Genomic DNA, 19,454 nt, shown 5'->3' with positions numbered 1-19,454 from the left:
CTCGGGGGTTGCCCCAACACGTGGCAGCGGAGGAAGGAGATGGGGGTTCGGTCCCCGTTGCGGGAAGCAGGGGTGTATATGGGGGTACACTGGTGCTCCCCTACGTGAGCAGCCGCAGAAGCGACTCGGCCCGGAACCCCCGTCTCCATTTGTTCTGAGCGCAAACAAACCAGTGGGGGGGAAGGGGAGAGAATGGGCGGGAAACTTTCTGTTCTTTCCATTGGCGGTGAGAGCAATCATTCGTGTAGCCCCGCCTTCCGAGGACGGTTTTGATGCTACTATTGGCCACTGGCCACGTCACTCTCCCATTCCTCCCTCCCACGCCGAGCCTCCTCGGCCGCACTTCCCTCGCCCCTGCGTGCCGTGTGCAAAGGAAAAACAGCCGTTAAACGGGCTGCGGGGCGGGGCCAGCCAGCCGAGGAGGCAAGAAGCGATGGCGGGATTGGTCGGGGCGGGAGGTTCAAACTAGCATGGGGCGGCCTGATTGGCTTGGAGCGGCCGCGGCAGGCCAGGCTCCCTCCTCGCGCTCAGGCGGTTTATTGTCTCGCGGCTCCTGAGGCGGCTCTAGCGCGGCGGAATCGGGACCGGACCTCGCACGGCAGCGGCGGAACCATGGTGAGGGGCGGGAGGGACGGGGCCGGCGGTCGACCCGGCCGGGCTCCTGTTGGCGGGAAGCGCCGGGTGCCTGCGCCCTCTGCCCAAGCGGCAGCGCTGAGAGCGGGCACCTGGCGCCCCGGGTCCCTCAGGCGGGGGGCGCCCCGGCCCTAGTTCCCGTGGCGGGGCCCCTGCCCGCAGTGGGGAGCGGGGCAGCCGAGCCACCCCGGCTGCCTCGGGCCGCGATCGCCCCGGGACTCCTAAGCGGGCGAGTGGGGCCCGCGTCCCGCGGAAGCGTCTCCAAAGCAGCTGGGCCGGGCGCTGCCTGCGGCGGGCTGGTGAGAGTCCGGCCGGCGGGGGGCGAGCGCGCTCCTGGCGCCGGCCCGGGACTCCCCAGGCAGCGGCTCTGCCCTCGGCTGTCAGACCGCGCGCCGGGCTGCGTCACCCTCGGTGCCCCTGGCTCCCCTCGAGCCCTGCAGCCGGCACTCGCGTTCCCGCCGCTTCAGCGGGGGCCGGGCCTAAGCTCGCCAGTGACCCGCTGTGACCGCGCGGTTTCCCGGCTGGTAAAGTGGTAGCTGCCCCCTCCCTGCTGTAAGGGGGCTGTAGGAAGTAATCTGAAGATTTTCAAAACTGCAGGTGAGACGCAGGGAGTTCAAGGTAGACAAGAACCTTCGGCCAAGCTTATTTTTGTATCATCCTCTCCCCTGAGAGAGTAGCGATATCTGCTCCCTTTGAAAGCTGGGGCTGCACAGTGTATGTAAAGGCGAATGAATAATTGCACATCTGGAAGCCTGATCAGAGAACAGAGTCAACTCAAGAGGGTGACTGCATTAAAAAAGTTTAGTTGAGTCTCATATACATGTTATGGTTTTTCAAAAAAGTTTGCTTTTTACCACAGGTGGCTGGGGTAGTAAATAGTTTGGTTGGAAATAGTCTTAAGGTAACTTCTCTGAAACTTTTTCTGGGTTGAGGTTCTTGGAGGTGTCTTCTGCAGTTAAGAATTGTCTCCCTTTACAGGAGTAGGTAATGCTACAAAAGTCCAGTTATTTTTGTCTAAGGTTGTAAAACCCATGGGTCAGGGACCGTGTTTCCACTTAATGGATAGCGCAAGCAGGATGTCATTGCTTAAAGTTATTAGACCACAGTATTCAAGTTTAATCTCTAGACATGAGTTAAGATCTACTCTGTACTCCACTGAGGCTCTTCTCACTGTCAAATTACAGTTCAGTGAGGGCTCTTAAAGACAGCTGTAACCCCATTGAGTAGTACAGAATCTGGAGGAATGAGTACAGGATGGTGAGGGAAGGCTATTCTGTTGAGAACTTGTGACCTTGAATTTCAAACTCACAGAAACTATATCCATAAAATGGGGATAGTATTTCCAGCCTCATGGGAGTATTAACATTAATTCTTATACAGGGTTTTGCACACTTATGGCAGGAATACCCAAATTTTGAACAAGATCACATTGGAAACTTGCAGAAGCTCGAGAACTGCACCTAGCTTGTATAGACTTATTTAAATAAAAAAAATGCACATAGCCATATTTGCTTCTGTCTTGAGAACTGAAAATTCATTTTTTAATTCATTGCAGATTTAATCATCAATCAAAATAGTCACAAGGAGCTCTTTACAGGCTGTATTTTATGGGCATTTTCCCTTTTGTGCATATGGCCTTTTCTGACCCAAAACAAAGGGATGTAATTGTAAGGGTTAAAGTAGCAGTGCTTTGCAAGATTTAAGAAATTATCCTTGAACAACTGTCTATGATAAGCTCATCTCCTAGTTCTTGGCAAATGATTAACAAAATTGTATTATTAAATGCTGTCTCAAATTAAGTGAAGCACTGCTACTATATCATAAACAAGCAATATTATAAACACAACATCAAGTTAAATGTAGCGGCATATTCTCGGAATATCTTCTAGTAGCATAATCGTGATGATAAATAGAATATAGGGATTTACCTGACTTAAATGCTTCTTTCCTTGGGGTGGCCATTGATCTCTGGGAACCAGTGAATCTTTCCAGAAGTTCTGATATTTATTTGCCTAGTCCTTTATCTTGGACTTAATCCATATAATCAATAGGGTAAGAGAGCCCCATCGTGTCACAAGACAGAAATATTTATTGCACATCAAACTTCACCCATGGCAGTGCCTAAATAACAAAAGGAAGTTTAGAATGGTGGTTAGAAAAGACTGAACATCTAGATTTTTTTGCCTAAGAAAACAACAGTACTGAGACTCTTCCACTTCTTCAAAATGTATAAAAGCAGAAATAAAACACTCAAATGACTCACTCTGAGACTTAAAATAATTGTCATAAGATTAGGGCTAAAGTTTGATTGCTTTTTTTTCCTCTTCCCCCCCCCCCCCCTCCTTAAATGCTAGAATATTGCTGTGCAGGTAAAATGTGGAATCTACTAAGACAACACGTAATAGTTGAAAATTCTTTTAAACCAAACTTTCTTGAGCTGAAAGGGGTAGGGAGGGGGAAGAAAGAGAGGGGACACAACACCACACTGTTCTGTCTCTGCTGGAACATCAGCTTCAGTCAGCAAACATTTCCAGAGTTGTGCTGAACAGTGAACCTGCACAGGAGATGTAATATGTTTTATTGTTTAAATTAAACTACTATTAAGATTGCAAGAAAAATGTAAATTTCTAAATCCGAAAGTCTTTTCGCTCTCCTGAATAGGAAAATACCATTAGTCCTCTTGAATTCCACCATCTAAGTACTTTAAATTAGCCTAATGGTAGTAATAGTCACTTATGCTTAGTACCCAGGTTACTTTCCAAGTCATTGCTCCTGGGCTGTGGGTATGGTAACAGCAAGCTTGGCTTGCAACCTGTACTAAAGGAAAATGCCAGTATAAAGAACTGTTTTAATTATAAAGTGTAAATTACTAAGGTAGGCCAAGTCCTGCTCAAGCATTTGCTTATCTGTGGTATATAGTGAGATTTCCTTTGAGAGAAATGATGCTTCTGTAGAAATTACTTTTTTTGAAATCTAAAGTCTCACTATGATCGTGAAGAAAACTTGGACCAATGTTGTAGTTACCTTGATTCTGCAGGCAACCTTGAGTGATGGAGGTGTGACTTAACTGCCTAAGATTCAAATCCTCATGAACAACCTCAGCAACCAGGTGATGTACTCATCCTGATAGAACAGCTCTATAGTTATTACATACTCTCTGCCACTAAATATAGAGATGGAACTGTCAGCTATGCTCTTGAATCCCTGCTGTGCCTTGGCACTCGGAGACCTAGCAGAGCAGAGACAGTTTGCTTGCCCCTTGGTTGGGCTCCTTAAATGCAGCTTCACTGATGAAGCAAGAGACTTTTTAGACAAATTATTGTTCTGCTCAGAAACTGCAAGACCTGAGTAGAAGTATTATATCTTAGTCTTATTCCTCAAAGCTATTGTATGTCTCTAACTTCTGCAAAGTTTCAACCCTCTCATGTCCATTCCAAATTGAGTATGCCATTTGAGCACCTATGGTGAGTAGGATAAATCTTGTAGCTAAAGGAGCTGACTGAAATGATCCCTCTGGATGCTACCAGAGAGGGAAGACTTATGGAACTTAACATAGTGGTCATGCAAAGTGTAGCCCAAGATAGATGGGTGGTAGAGTCTTATTTGTGCCCTAAACCAGTGGTCTCTGAAGTGGGGTGCACAAGAGGATCCTTTGCGGTGCATGACAGTTTGGGCAAGTTTTTTTTGTGTGCTCAGCAGTTCGGGCGGGAGTCCGAGCGCTTTTTTTTGCTCACTTGGGATGGCAATGGTAGAGCCGGCCCTGCGGCACAGCAGGGGGTGCATGCTCAAATTTTTTTTTACTGATGGGGTGCACGATCAAAAAGTTTGGAGACCATTGCCCTAAGCAATGTCAGATGGCAGGGGATGTATTCAGAATGACCTAGTGGATTTTTTGACAAGTTGGCTTCACCCATCAAATATAGTACTGTAGCAAAGTGAGACTCATGGGTGCAGCACCTCCTGCTGGCTATCTTGAGAATTAGCTCTCCAGCATACAGAGCACCTCCTACTGGCTAGTGTCTCGCCTGCCACTGGCCCTCCGTGCCCCTCCTGGACCCCTGTGCCCTTTACCTTGGGGTTCTGCCTCAGCAGTACCCCACCACACTCTAGGTCTCCCCTCCCAGGGGAACCCTCAACCCTCTCACCCACCTTCCCTCAGTGGCTACTACCAGTCATCACCTAGCCCCCCCACTCACTGGGGCAAACTGCAGTCTGTCATGGCCACTCATCATTGGCAAGGAAGTTGGACCCTCTGCCTATCTCTGGGTTGCACCTCCCAGTCCAAATACCTGCATAGGCCTTTACCAAGGCCTCAGCCCAGGGAGTTGCCAGGCTGGAGCGCCCCAGCTCCTCTGGCCTTTCCCCAGCCCTGCTCCACTGCAGGTACCCTTTCCTCTCCACAGCTAGAGAGACTGACCCAGCTTATCTCTGAGCCCTTATAACAGGGCCAGGAGCGGCCTGTTTGGGGTGTGGGCCCAGCTGTGGCGGCTGCTTCCCCAGTCAACCTAGCCTTTTCTCTCTGGAGCGGGGTAACTGCTCCGCTATAAGGTCACACTAATGAGCAGACAAGAACCTGCCATCTTGACAATTTTATGAATACTAGGTTAGAGGTTGAGCTTTTCTACTAGAAAGCAGCAGAAATTGGTTTCAAAAGATTAACTAAGAAGTCTTACAACAAACTTTGAAATTTTGATTTCTAATGGTAAAGCTGACTCAGTACTACTTGATATTGAACCAAAAACAGCCCCCTTCACAGGCATGTAAATGCTAAATCTGTGACAGGTAAACTGTTTTGAAAATGTTGTCATTTGGATAGCTAACTTAGACAATTTATAATCAGTGGCCTTTTTCTTTAAGGGATGGAACTGACTGTTTTGGAACACAGCCTCATTTAATCATTCTTTGCCAGAAGAATGACTAGTGGTCAGGATTAGAGAGCAGTGACCCTCTGAAAACCTTACTGATTTTTTTTTATATACATTTGTCCTCTTCTATAGTAAAATAGGTCAGGACTATACTAGACACTTGTTGGCACAGCTATGTTGGTCAGGGGTATGAAGGGTTGTGATCTCTCGCCGACATAGTGTGCTGGCAAAATTACACCTTTGCTGAAATAATTTATTTTGTTCTTGTGGGTGGGGCCTGGAATAAGTTGTACAGGCAAAAGCAGTCTTTCCAGTATAAGCTGAAGGAGCACTCAAGGAAGACAAGGCCGTTGTGGAGAAGCTAAATAAATTCTTTGCACCGGTCTTCACAACAGAGGATGTTTGGGAGTTTCCCACATCTGAGCCATTCTTTTTAGGTGACAGTTCTGAGGAAATGTCCCAGACTGAATTGTCAGAAGTAGTTTTGGAAGAAATAGATAAACAATAATATGTCACCAGGATTAGATGATATTCACCCTAAGAGTTCTGAAAGACTTCGATATAAAATTGCAGGACTACTACTTGTGTTGTGTAACTTATGGCTTAAATCAGCCTCTGTACCAGGAGACTGGAGGATAGCTACTGTAATGCTGATTTTTCTTTTTTAAAGAGGCTCCAGAGGTGGTCCTGACAGTTACAGGCCGGTAAGCCTAACTTCAGTACCAGGCAAATTGGCTGAACTGTATTAAAGAATGGAATGATCAGACACATAGATGAACATGGTATGTTGGGGAAGAGTCAACATGGCTTTTGTCAAGGGAAATCATACCTCACTAATCGATTACAATTGTTTGAGGCTGTCAGCAAGTATGTGGATGTGAGTGATCCAGCAGATATAGTGTACTTGGACTTTCAGAAAGCCTTTGACAAGGTCTCTCACCAAAGGCTCTTAAACAAAGTAAGCAGTCATGGGCTAAGAGGGAAGGTCCTCTCATGGATCTGGTTAAAACAAAGGATAGGAATAAATGGTCTGTTTTCACAGTGGAGAGGTAAATAGCAGGGTCTCCCCAAGATCTGTACTGGGACAAATGCTGTTGTGCTTATTCATACATTATCTGAAAAAAGGGGTTGGAAAAGCTTGCAGATGATACAAAATAACTCAAGATAGTTATGTCCAAAGCTGACTGCAGAGACTTACAAAAGGATCTCACAAAACTGGGTGACTAGGAAACAAAATGGCAATGACGTTTTTATGTTGATAAATGCAAAATGATGTACATTGGAAAACATCCCGACTGTACATACAAAGTGATGGGGTCTAAATTAGCTGTTACCATTCAAGAAAGAGATCTTGGACTCATCGTGGATAGTCCTCTGAAAACACCTGCTCAGTGTGCAGTGGCAGTCAAAAAAGCTAACAATATTAGCAACCATTAGGAAAGGGATAGAGAAATATCATAATGCCACCAAATAAATCCATGGTCCATTCATACTTGAATACTGTATGCATATCTGGGCCCTCATCTCAAAAAAGTTGTATTAGAATTGGAAAAGGTACAGAGAAGGTCAACAAAAATAATTAGGGGTATGGAACAGCATCCATACAAGGAGAGTTAAGGAAAACTGGGACTGTTCAGCTTAGAAAAGAAACAACTAAGGGGGGAAGGGATACAATAGAAGTCTATAAAATCATGAATGGTGTGGAGAAAGTGAATAAGGAAGTGTTATTTACCCCCTCACATAACACAAGAACCAGGTGTCATCCAATGAAATTAATAGGCAACAGGTTTACAACAAACATAAGGAAGTCCTTCTCACAATGCACAATTTGTGGAACTCTTTGCCAGAGGATGTTTTGAAGACCGAAATATAACTTGGGTTCAAAAAAGAATTCAATAAGTTCAAGGAGGGTAGGTCCATCAGTGACTATTAGCTAAGATAGGACGCAACCCCATGCTCCGTGTGTCTCTAAACCAGTGATGGCCAGAAGCTGGGAGTGGATGACAGGATGGATTACTCGATAATTGTCCTCGGAAGACTGGATACCGGGCTTGATGGACCATTGGTCTGACCAAGAATAGTCATTCTTATGTTCTTAAGCAGCATACATGTTAGGAGTGCTTTGGTGGTATAGCTATATCACCAAAGCGCTGGTAGCATAGACCTGGCCTAACATACAATGCGTGTGTGTGGCAACAGTGGCTCAAATATGAGTTTCCAAAAACAGCTTCTCTTCTTAACCGTTTCAGTCTTTGAACTAGCTTAACTGGAGTAACACTGTAACAGCTGGAGCAGGTACAGTATTTAAATGTTAAACTACCAAATTACTATACACAGGTGTGAAGACTTTGCACTTGCTTAAACAGTGGTGCTTTTCACATGTTAATCACTAAAATAGTATGCATGTTTAATGTAAGCCATTGTTGTGTTGATTATGTTTTGTCTCCAAGAGATCTCTGCTTGAGCAGGATACAATTCTTTAAGGGTAGAGACGGATTAGCCCACTAGTTAGGACACTAGTTTAGGTCTCTGGAGACCATGGTTCAGTTCCCAGCTCTACCAGAGGCTTCCTGTGTGACCTCTGACAGTCACTTAGTCTCTCTGTGCCATTATTCCCAATCTGTAAAATGGGGAGAATAGTACTTCGCTACCTCATAAATACATTAACAGTTGTGAGGCTTACAGAGATAATTGGGCCATATAAGTACCCAGATAACATCAGTTAAAAAAAAAAAACCCCACCACCACCACATTTGTCTGAGTTTTGTGCTCTAGTCACTTTTACTATTTTCCTTTGTTTCCTTTTCCCTTGTTTATGTAGGGTTTTTTGTCTTTCCTGTTACTGTGTGTGAGAAAAATATTTTTAAGTATCAAAAATTAGTGTGTGGGGGGACTTCTAACAATTTCTTAAATAGGCTAGATTTCAAGTTGGTAATGACCCTTTAATATAGACATTAGCTTTTTAAACTTTAAGCTCTATCTTGGTCAGGGAGCTCTCTTTCCCTCTGTGGATGTGGAGTGTTGAATGGAAAATGTCATCCAGTTTTTTAACTCCATCTGTATTCCTTAATCCTCTTTGAGAAGTAGCCTAATCAGAACCTTCAAGCCGTACTGTGAAGTGGAAGGTGCTCTGACTTGAGTGCCACTTTCAGATAGCTACTATTACCCCCAGTACAATAATATGTTTCATAATGTCCCTGTTCTCTTCTTTAATTCATTGTGAAGCTGTTTCCCCTCTGTGGTAATATGGTACAGTGCCAATGGAAACTCTGGGCCAGCTGCAATCTTCCCAGTTTTAGCGGAACTTAATATTTCTGAATGGCTTTGTTTTTGGCTGGTTGGTCCTTAGCAATTCCTAGTCAGGAAACATTCTCTCCAGTCCTATCTTCAGTTATTAACTGACTCCACAATTACTTACATTGCTACTTGAGTCCATGTGTGTGGAAGTCTTAATTTAGTTTTCTTTTTCATATATGTAATGACAAATGTAATGTGTATGTATATGAAGAGATGAGATCAAAGGGAAATTACACTAATTATGGGGCAGTGGTATTCATTGCATGGTAAAGTTTCAGGGATGTTTCTATTAAAAGCCTGGTTTAGGGGGGTTCCCCAGTTTCCCTAACCCTAACTTTACTATGTTAGGGTGGCGAAGGGTAATCCTTGCAATCAGTAGTCCCAAATAGCAAATTCACTTGTACCTTTCCTATAAAACTCTCTGAAAGAACTTTCTGTTCTGTTACTCATTTTTCTGATAGTAGCAATTGGGACTTGAGGATTAATACATCAGCATACAAAGTCACCTGTGTGATTCTTTTTTTCCCCCTTCCCCCACTTTTTCCCCCTTTGAGTAGATAAAGCTGATATAGTCTTCTAAACTGCAGCTGTGCAAGTAGTTTATTATGCACAAACCCTGCCCTGCATTTTTTAAACGTTTCCACCTTCTGAAAAATAATGGAACTGTTGGGTGGCAACAGGAAATAAAAATGTATCAAGCATTTTATAAGGAAATAAAAGTAGGTGGACTAGTCTTAAAGGGACACAACTTAAAAATCATACTTCTGTTTGAAATCTTTTTACCTACTAATGTTACAAGTAGTATTGGAGATTGTAGCTGAAAAACGGGGTGGGTGAGGACACACAAGGGAAAGAGATCCTTTTTCCATCTATTTACTTGTATGCATTTGACAACATTTTGTGAAGACTGTGAACAGTAGGGGAAATGATTTTTATTTTTTTTTTAATGTAAATTGGCAAGGAAAGTTGGGGGCAGATATAGGGTTCAGATACTTACAGCTTGCTTAGATTTCGGGTTAGTGATGTCTCATTGAAATAAATTGCTAAACTGCCCAAATATATTAAAGGGAAGGAAATGTTGCACCCCATACCTCATAATTGGGTCTGAGAGAGGTGGGACTATGTCAAGACAGTAGTTTTCCCTGGCAGGTAATAAGTACTATTGTATTTTGTAATTCAGTGTTGGGAGCAAAAGAAGTGGCTGAAATTTTAGACAGTTATCAGGCAGTCTGCCAGGCATGTGCAAGTTGATAGGATGACACTTTACACTAATAGGCAAGTCTGTTTTTGAGAGGATTACACTAAATTTGAGGATATACATTGTTTAATGCCTTCATTTATCTTAGCTGCTGTTGAAAGCTAAAGATGGTTAGGTAGGGGGTTTCCTTAGTGTGGAGGTAGATATTTTTCTTTAAGTGGAAACAATGTTCCCGTTTTGAAAACTGGCTTAATTGAGGAGTAGGGAAATAGTAGGTGAATTGAAAGCTGCATGTTCATTCTTTTCCAAAAGATCCAGAAATATCAAAACTACTCTTTCAGCACAATAATACATTATCTTTATCAGTCGATCTCAAAGCACTTTATAAAAGAGGTAAAGATCATCTCCATTTTACAGATGGCAAAACTCAGGCACAGAGGTGAAGTTACTTGCCCATAGTCACCCACTAGGCCAGTGGCAGAGCAGAAATAGAACCTTGTCTCCTGTCTGGAGTCCCAGTCCAGTTCTCTATCCAGTAGGCCGCACTGCATCCTCACTACAAGTGAATCTAGTTCACAGCATTGGCAGAAGAAAGCATTATTTTAATGGGGTTGGATGACTCTGCTAAAAAGAACAAGGAGTCCGGTGGCATCTTAAAGACTACCAGATTTATTTGGGCATAAACTTTTGTGGGTAAAAAACTTCACTTCTTCAGATGCATGGAGTGAAAATTACAGATGCAGGCATTATGTAGTGACACATGAAGAGAAGGGAGTTACCTCACAAGTGGAGAACCAGTGTTGACAGGGCCAAAGGTTAACATCTGGCCACATGTGTGTGCAGGGGTGGGAGATGCACCTTCTCTCAAATGGGTATTCATCACTGAATGGGTGTGTTTCTAGTGCAGGGGTTCTCAAACTGGGGGGGGTCAGGACCCCTCGGGGTCGTGAGGTTATTATGTGGGGGGTCGCGAGCTGTCATCCTCCATCCCAAACCCCGCTTTGCCTCCAGCATTTATAATGGTGTTAAATATATTTAAAGGTGTTCTTAATTTATAAGGGGGGGTCGCACTCAGAGACTTTCTATGTGAAAGGGGTCACCAGTACAAAAGTTTGAGAATCACTGTTCTAGTAGGATCCTGCAGGTATCAGTTCTTGGCCCTATGCTATTAACGTTTTTTATTAATGACATGGAAGAAAACAAAAAATCATCATCCCTGATAAAGCTTTCAGATGACACAGTTTGGGAGAGTGGTAAACAATGAAGATACCAAGTGATCCAGACAATTCTGTAAGATGGGCACAAGCAAACAATGGGTGTTTTAATATCTAAATGTATACATCTGGGAACAAAAGATATAGGCCATACTTTTAAGTAGGGGGACTCTACCATAGGAAGTAGTATCTGTGAAAAAGATTTAGGATTTGTGGTGGATAATCCACTTCCAGTCCTATGCTGTGACCAAAAAGGCTAATCCGGGGAATCTCAAGTAGGAGTAGAGAGGTTATACTGATGGTATACTTTATTCAGCTTTGATGTGCACAATTCAAGGAGATAAATTGGAGAGCGGTCAGAGAAGAGCCATGAGAATGATTAAAGGATTAGAAAACATGCTTCATAGTGATAGACTCAAGGAGCTCAATCTTCTTAGTTTACAAAGAGAAGGTTAAGGTGTGACTTGATTAGTCTGTAAGTACCTACATGGGAAACAAATATTTGATAACAGGCTCTTCAGTGTAGCAGAGAAAGGTCTAACATGATCCAATGGCTGGAAGTTGAAGCTAGACAAATACAGATTGGAAATAAGGCGTAAATTTTTAACTGAGCGCAATTAATCATTGGAACAACTTACCAAGGGTTGTGATGGATTGTCCATCACAAACTATTTTTAAATTAAGATGCAGAAGCTCCCCGACTTATGCAAGCAATCCGTTTTGGAATGCCTTGCGTAAGTCGAATTTTGCATAAGTCGGGAACGCATCTCCGACAGTTACGTGCCGGGGGGGAGCTTACAAAACTTACGGAACTTTTTCCGTAAGTCTGGATTTCCATAAGTCGGGTTTGCATAACCCATGGAGAGTGTCTATGCTCTAGGAATTTTTGAGGAAGTTCTACAACCTGTTAATAGGAGCTCAGACTAAATGATCACAGTGGTCCCTTGTGGCCTTGGAATCTATGAATTTTCACCCTCTCCCCAGCTTCTGCGCTTTAGGTAATTTATCAACATAATTGCATGGTGAGCCTTGCAGTTTGGTGTAACAAAAACCGGCGGGGGTGGGGTTAGTGTCTAGATTTCTTGGGATTGTCAGATAAATTCACCTATTCAGACGAATAAAATAGTTCAGGTAAGAATATCCATTAGGAGATCAGCTAATTCATGAAAATTAATTGTGGAAAATTACAACTGGAATAGAATAGAATTGAAATAGAATTGCTTAAGATTCTGGTCTGCTAACAAACTGTTATATCAGCACAAGTACTGACTTTTGAAAAGCATGGCTGTGTTCTCAATTTTTTTCTGGCTCTAGCATGAAGCAGTCATGAGATCTTAAGAAAACTGGCGTGAAAGGAATATATGTATTTGGTGGGTTTGGTTACAGCTTCTTATGTAAACATTTTTAAGCAGCTGCAGACCTGAAAAGTTAGGTGCAACTAAGTAGTCAAGCTTTCATGCTCATGTATTTTAATATAGAGAACTCTTGATGCTTGAGGAAAGTTTGCAGTGAAGTATATTTGGGAGTTTCTCTCGAGACATTGTATATCCAACTGTTGTATACAAAAGTGACTTGTTTTAAAGAATCCTAGAATATCAGGGTTGGAAGGGACCTCGGGAGGTCATCTAGTCCAACCCCCTGCTCAAAGCAGGACCAATCCCTAGACAGATTTTTTTTTTTTGTCTCAGATCCCTAAATGGCCCCCTCAGGGATTGAACTCACAACCCTGGGTTTAGCAGGCCAATGCTTAAACCACTGAGAGATGTTCCTTATTCTTTTTTGGGATAAATTTTCCAAGTTTGAGCAGAAGAAGTAAGACTTCTGGATTCTTAAGTGTGGTGGTGGAGGTAAGGTGAAGCAGTGCAGATTTTTCTTCTCTGTGCATGGGCTTGCTTTCTTAATTCTTAATATTGCTCTCTTATTCAGGCTGGTGGCAAGGCTGGAAAGGACAGTGGAAAGGCCAAGGCGAAGGCAGTTTCTCGCTCACAAAGAGCAGGACTGCAGGTAAAGTGGTGCTAAATCGTGTATTGCTTTAGTGTTTACAATTTGAATGCAATAATTTAATCTTGTTAAGTAAAACTTTCACTTTTGTGGAGCAGGTTTGGGGGAGGGGAGGTGGAAGGAAAATGGAAATGCACTTCTAGCTTTATTGTGAAATTTTGCATGACTACTTATAACTACAAAATCAAATGCTAAGGTTTCTTCTGGCTCCTACAGACATGCTTTTTCCTGCTACTCTGACCCTCTAACATGAGTTAAATTTTTCAATTCCTATTACTTCGAATTTTTTTGGTATTTATCACAATTTGTAACTAAATGCAATGATTGATTGGACTTCTTTAAAAGCCTTGAATGTGTTATTTGCCCCCAAATAGTACTTGTGTCAATTCTTGGCTATCATATTAATGTTTGTTGTTACTTACCAGCCTTTCAGGGTTGTGGGGATTAACTTGGATTCTTCCAGAGTGCTTTGGAAACACAGCACTAAATATAAGTCCAAACAGTCGTCTGTGCCCATTCAATAAGTTCCTATGCCTGCATAGGACCATTTAAAGTTCACTCCCACCATGTGACCAAAAACTTAGTTGTAAAATGTAACTTTCTGTATTGGAACTTCCTTGGTTGTAGAGTGAATTCAGGCAGTTCTGGCAGTAGTCAATGAACACTCTTCTGTCGCATGGTTTATGTAAATTATTCTGCTGATTTGACAGTACACAGTGTAATCTCTTTAGTACTACAGTTATGCTTCTTAAAAAGTTTTGGCTTCTTACAACACAAACCCTGTATGTGATTTGACACTTGACTGACTAGTATGTAAAGGCCGTGTAACTTAATCCTGACTTTAAACTAACATACTTTTCAGAGGTGTCCCTGTTGAGGAAAATTTAGAGATGTAAAACTCGCCAGCCCCATTGAAAATAAGCTCGCCATTTATTTGTATTCACTGTGGGGGTTAATCCAGTATTCTACTTCAGTAAGTTTTTACTCCATTTACATTTCTTACACCAGATTATTATAGACATTAATCAACATTAGGCAAGAATTTAGTTCTTTAGCATAGACTTTGATCTCAAGTGCCTAACAAATGTTTCTACTTCAGTTCCCAGTGGGTCGTATCCACAGACACTTGAAGACTCGCACTACGAGTCATGGGCGAGTTGGTGCTACTGCTGCAGTGTACAGTGCTGCAATTCTTGAGTATCTCACTGCTGAGGTAGGTTTTGAAGTAACCACTGTCAAAACCACATTGTACATAACAGAATAGAGAGATAGGTAGGTGGATATATTTCTGTATGTCTATAGTCCTTATTTTGCATGCTCATGTTTCCAAACCTATGGAGAACAAACGTCCAGTCAGATGGGCAGAAAGATTGGAGAAGTGTCTGCAATTAAATTTGCCCGATATTACAAGAAACTAAATATATTCTTGGTAGCTCTGAATAGCTACCCAAATAAATATGTTGAAGACAAGTGGGATGTAAGTATTGGAAGCGGCTGACACCGAACTGCAGCATTGTTTGGATACCAAAAGAAAGATATTTGTAATTCTGTTTGTTGTAAATGTGATAGGAATGATTAACCCAGCTTTTGTTTTGCAGAGCACATAGCATTTAGACCAGGGGTCTCAAACACACGGCCCGCGGGGCTATTTCCTGCGGCCCGCACCTCTCCCCCGCCCAGCCTACCTCCAGGCCGGGGTGGGCAAACTACAGCTGCAGGATTGCCCCCCTTGAGCCCCGCGCCGCTCCCTGAAGCATCTGGCATCACGTCCCTGCGGCCGGGGTGGGGGAAGCAGAGGGCTCTGTCCATATGTTGCCCTGGCTTCCAGGCACTGTCCCCCACCCTCGTCCCCCCCGCAGCTCCCATTGGCCAGGAACGGGGAACCACGGCCAATGGGAGCTTCGGGGGAGGTACCTGGAGGCACGGCAAGCAGTGTGCAGAGCCTTGCGTCCCCCTCCCCCAGGGGCTGCAGGGACATGGCTCCAGCTACTTCCTGGAGCGGCCCTGGCCCCGGTGTGTGCCGCTGCCACCCTGGAGCCCGAAACCGTCCTGCACCCCAACTCCCTGCTCTGAGCCCCCTGCTGCACCCCAACCCTGTTCCCTGATGCCCCCTGCTGCACCCCACCCCCCTGCTGCACCTCAGCTCCCTGCCCTGAGCCCCCGCCACACCCCTCATGCACCCTCTGGAGGCAGGGAGGGGGCAGAGTAGGGGTGGGAAGAGGCAGGGCCTCATGGAAGGGGTGGAGTGGTGTGGCCGTTGGGCCAATGAACTAGCCCTCATGTGGCCTTGTGGTCATTTGAGTTTGAGACCCCTGGTTTAGACCTTCATTGCGTTCAGTTTTCCTCTTTGTTAAAGTTTTAACTTGATTTATCCTAATAAATTAAACAAATTGCAGCAAATAGTTTCTCTCTAAAATATTCTTCCAAATGTATGTGGTAGAAACCAAGCAGCATGGCAATATTAAAATCTAAATGACAATAGTTGGTTTTTTTTTTCCCTCCAGTTGGTTATGCTGGGTGATAGCTAATGCATTACTCTGTAGATGCAAAGAGTTGATGAAACTATTGGAAAATCTGTTTAGGCCCACAAACTTCAGCTTCTTATTTTGTAAAAACCTAATCAACTTCATTTCAACACTGTGATTTTTTGAACTTGCATCCCCCTGTTTGTGCAGCTTTGTGATGCTGTACAAGAGCTCAAAAGTGAAACTGACTAAGCAGATCAATCTGATTCTCCATAAGCTATATCAGCTGCAAAAAATATACTGGATAACTGGGTAAAAGACAAGTGGACCTTTAAATCTATAACTAATGGATGAAGGCCACTTATATTAAAGGCAAGCCATCCTAGGTATACCTTTTGTCCAGAATAGGCTTTTGATTGTAACTTAATAGTGAGTGGGTGCCATGAACAAAGAATGTAGGCCATATTTGCAAGATGGGGGACTCTATCCTGGGAAGCAGTGACACTGGAAAAAGATTTGGGGGTCACGGTGGACTTGAATATGAGCTTCCAGTGTAACGCTGTGGCCAAAAGGGCTAAAGCAATCCATAAACGAGGGAATCTCAAGTAGGAATAGAGATTCTTTTACCTCTGCACTTGGCACTGGTGCTACTGCAGCTGGAATACTGTGTCCAGGAATATGTTGATAAATAAGGGTAGGTCTACACTTACCTGCTGGGTCGACGGGCGGCGTTCGACTTCTCGGAGTTCGAACTATCGTGTCTAATCTAGACGTGATAGTTCGAACTCCGGACGCACTCCCGTCGACTCCGGAACTCCACCACCGCGAACGGCAGTGGCGGAGTCGACGGGGGAGCCGCGGACTTCGTTCCCGCGGCGTCTGGACGGGTGAGTAGCCCGAACTAAGGTACTACGACTTCAGCTACGCTATTCGCATAGCTGAAGTCGTGTACCTTAGTTCGACACCCCCCCCCCCCCCTTAGTGTAGACCAGGCCTAAGGGAGGGTTCAGATAAGACCTATGAGAATGATTAAAGGATTAGAAAACATGCTTTATAGTGACACTTGAGCTCAAACTATTTAGTTTAACAAAGAAGGTTAAGGGTTGAATTGATTGCAGCCTGTAAGTACCTACATGAGAAACAATATTTCATAATGGGCTCCTCAGTCTAGCAGACAACACAGGCCAATGGCTGGAAGTTGAAGCTAGACAAATTCAGACTGGAAATAAGGTGTAAAATTTTAAGTAATCACATTGATTCCAAGGCCAAAAGGGACCAATGAATGGTTAGAGGAAGGAAGGTCCAGTGGCTACAGTGCTAGCTTAGGACTTGGGAGACCTGGATTCGATTCCCTGCTCTACCACAAACTCCCTTTGTGACCGTGGTCAAATTGGTTAGTGTCTCTGTGCCTCACTTTCCCGTCTGTAAAATGAGGATAGTAACACTGCCCTACTGCACAGGGGTGTTATGAAGATAAATACATTAGATATTGAGGCACTTGCATACTGCAGTAATGCGCATCATGTAGGTACCTAACTGAGAGTTGTTCATGATTTCATGTTCCAGCTGACACCACATTTTCCTTTCTGTAAACTTTAACAGGTCTAACTCTTACTAAAATAGCCTCCTAATTTGTCAGGTGCTGGAGTTGGCAGGTAATGCCTCAAAGGATCTCAAAGTAAAGCGTATCACTCCTCGTCACTTGCAGCTTGCTATTCGTGGGGATGAAGAGTTGGATTCCCTTATTAAAGCTACCATTGCTGGTGGAGGTATGTATAGCTGGGCTTCATAACTGACTGGGTTGATACCTTCCTTGCAGCTGGCCATACACTTTTGTAACAGACAATAAGTTAACGTTACTTTAATTTCTTCTGTCACACTACTTCACATAGCTCAATAATGGCAGACGTTCTGGCCAGATTTGTATCTGTTTCCATCTAAAACATCATAGCAATTGAAATTTGGCAGCCTCAGAGAAAGAGGACTGGATGGGCCACTGAATTACTCTTCTCCTTGTAATGCATACTCTGTGGATAATCCACTCAGCACCTTCCATGAGCATTAAATTTAAAGTAATTGTAAATTGAGGGAAATCTGGATTTGTTTCACTTTTATTAAAGATCCTAGGATTGCAGCTTCTCTGTCCACCCTCCCTCTTTATAACCCTTACTTTACTGGAACTTTCCTTACAGATAGAACTGGGCTGTATGAGGTAGTTTAGATAGGAAGAGGACTAAGCTTCACAGACGTGCTCTTCATATATTGTGTAATAACAATGTTTTGTTCATTGTAATTCTATACTGTACAAAATAGCCTGCAGTAATTTGAGAGACTCGAATGGTTCTACTTAACTCTTCTATTGCTGCATCCATGCCTTTGTGCTTTCCTTTGTGGATGTTCCGTTGAGATAAGTGGAATATTGGGATATGCCAGGTGGCATGCAGGGTACATGTAGCTACGTGCTGCAGTGAAAAGCAGGCTGCGTCCACTCTGCCCCTTGTAACTACCCACAGCAGTAAAAGGCTCTGCTTGGGGAGCTGCCAGAACCTTTCCTTGCTACCTGAACTTTTCACTGCGATGGGGAAAGGCTCTGGCAGCAGGACAGTATGCTGCAGAAAAATAGCAGTGTAGATGTGGGAGGCACTACTTGGGCACGTAGAGAGCCGTGTTGGGTACATACTCTTAGGTTCTGGCATATCTGTACTCCACTTGCCTAAGCAGTGCCTCCCTATCTACACTGCCATTATGCCTGTGCTAGCTGAGTGTGCAGTGTCTGTGGTCTACACCCTGCTCTACCTGCAGACATCGCCGTAATCAACCTTAGGAGTAAGTATAGGGCAACTTAATTATGTCTGTTTTATGCACCCTTACAACTTCCATTTTAGCTTTACAGCTTAGAAATGGGCTGTTGGATCAACAAACGTATGATTGAAATGATAAGGTGGGATCCATTGGGGTGGGATGAAATTACAACTGGAGAACATACATTATTATCGGGGAGTTCTAGGATAGTTGAACAAGAAAAGGTGAAAACTTAGAGAACAGAACACTGAAAGCTTTCTAGCTATTCAGGCAATGAACAAACCTTTGAACTAACAGAACTTACTCTGTTGAAAAATGTCTTGTGCACCACTATTCTAATCCATTGTTCTCTTTGCAGGTGTAATTCCTCACATCCATAAGTCTCTGATTGGAAAGAAGGGACAGCAGAAAACTGCATAGAGAGGAGTTTTAACCAACCCTCTTCCTCCCTGTCATTGTACTGTAACTGGGACAGAAGAAATATGGGGATATGTGGAATTTTTTAAGAAATAGTTAAATGGAAGAGCATAGACAATTGACTGTAGACATGAGAAAACATTTGTATGTTCTTTAGATTCAAAGTTTGACAAAAAGTATCTTGTCATGTGGCAGCAATTCGTGTGTTGATTGGCTAGGTTTCTCCCGTGTGTTTTATACAAAAATGGAACTGATAAACCATTTTTTACAAAATTTGCTCTCATGTGGTGTTCAGGTGCAAAAATCATGTGGTAGAGACTTCACATCATCTCTGTGAAGCTGGCTCCCTCAGACTCCACTGGACTAGGTATACAGGCAAAAGCTCTTTCCCTCTTTAGATCAGCCGCGTCCATGACTACTTCACTTGGATTGTTTGTAATATAACCTATTGAATGGCATGGGCAATCTTGGTAGCAAATGAGTAAACTTTTAATGGTGCAAAAAAAAGGAATTGGCCTATAGTATAGGAATCTGTTTAAAGATAAATGCTATCACTGTTAAA

General features: G+C 43.5%; 1 protein-coding gene across 4 annotated transcripts; it reads left to right on the top strand.

The window, feature by feature from the left end:
- Positions 1-326: 326 nt before the first annotated feature.
- LOC120397727 (histone H2A.V) lies at positions 327-19,165 on the top strand. 4 transcript variants are annotated; one of them, XM_039524090.1, is made up of 5 exons: positions 327-615; positions 13,134-13,211; positions 14,308-14,421; positions 17,313-17,442; positions 18,834-19,165. In XM_039524090.1, the coding sequence occupies exons 1-5, from the start codon at positions 613-615 to the stop codon at positions 18,893-18,895; spliced, it is 387 nt and encodes a 128-aa protein (XP_039380024.1). In that variant the 5' UTR covers positions 327-612; the 3' UTR covers positions 18,896-19,165. The 4 variants fall into 4 exon arrangements, with proteins under 4 accessions (XP_039380024.1, XP_039380025.1, XP_039380022.1 ...); XM_039524091.1 differs by lacking the exon at positions 18,834-19,165 and adding an exon at positions 3,671-3,742 and having other exon boundaries at positions 354-615; positions 17,276-17,412; XM_039524088.1 differs by lacking the exon at positions 327-615 and adding an exon at positions 3,707-3,742.
- Positions 19,166-19,454: the final 289 nt, after the last annotated feature.

Source organism: Mauremys reevesii, linkage group 2, assembly GCF_016161935.1.
Source record: "Mauremys reevesii isolate NIE-2019 linkage group 2, ASM1616193v1, whole genome shotgun sequence".
Taxonomy (NCBI): domain Eukaryota; kingdom Metazoa; phylum Chordata; order Testudines; family Geoemydidae; genus Mauremys; species Mauremys reevesii.
The sequence above is the reverse complement of the archived record's forward strand: the minus strand, read 5'-3'. Positions and strand labels throughout refer to the sequence as shown.

What these genes read in the sequence shown, in the direction of transcription:
- LOC120397727 (XM_039524088.1), top strand. Translation starts at nt 3,722, where the DNA reads ATGAACAACCTCAGCAACCAG. An exon ending in CACAAAGAGCAGGACTGCAG is followed by an intron (nt 13,212 to 14,307) that starts GTAAAGTGGTGC and finishes TTTCTACTTCAG; the next exon opens with TTCCCAGTGGGTCGTATCCA. An exon ending in TTGAGTATCTCACTGCTGAG is followed by an intron (nt 14,422 to 17,312) that starts GTAGGTTTTGAA and finishes CTAATTTGTCAG; the next exon opens with GTGCTGGAGTTGGCAGGTAA.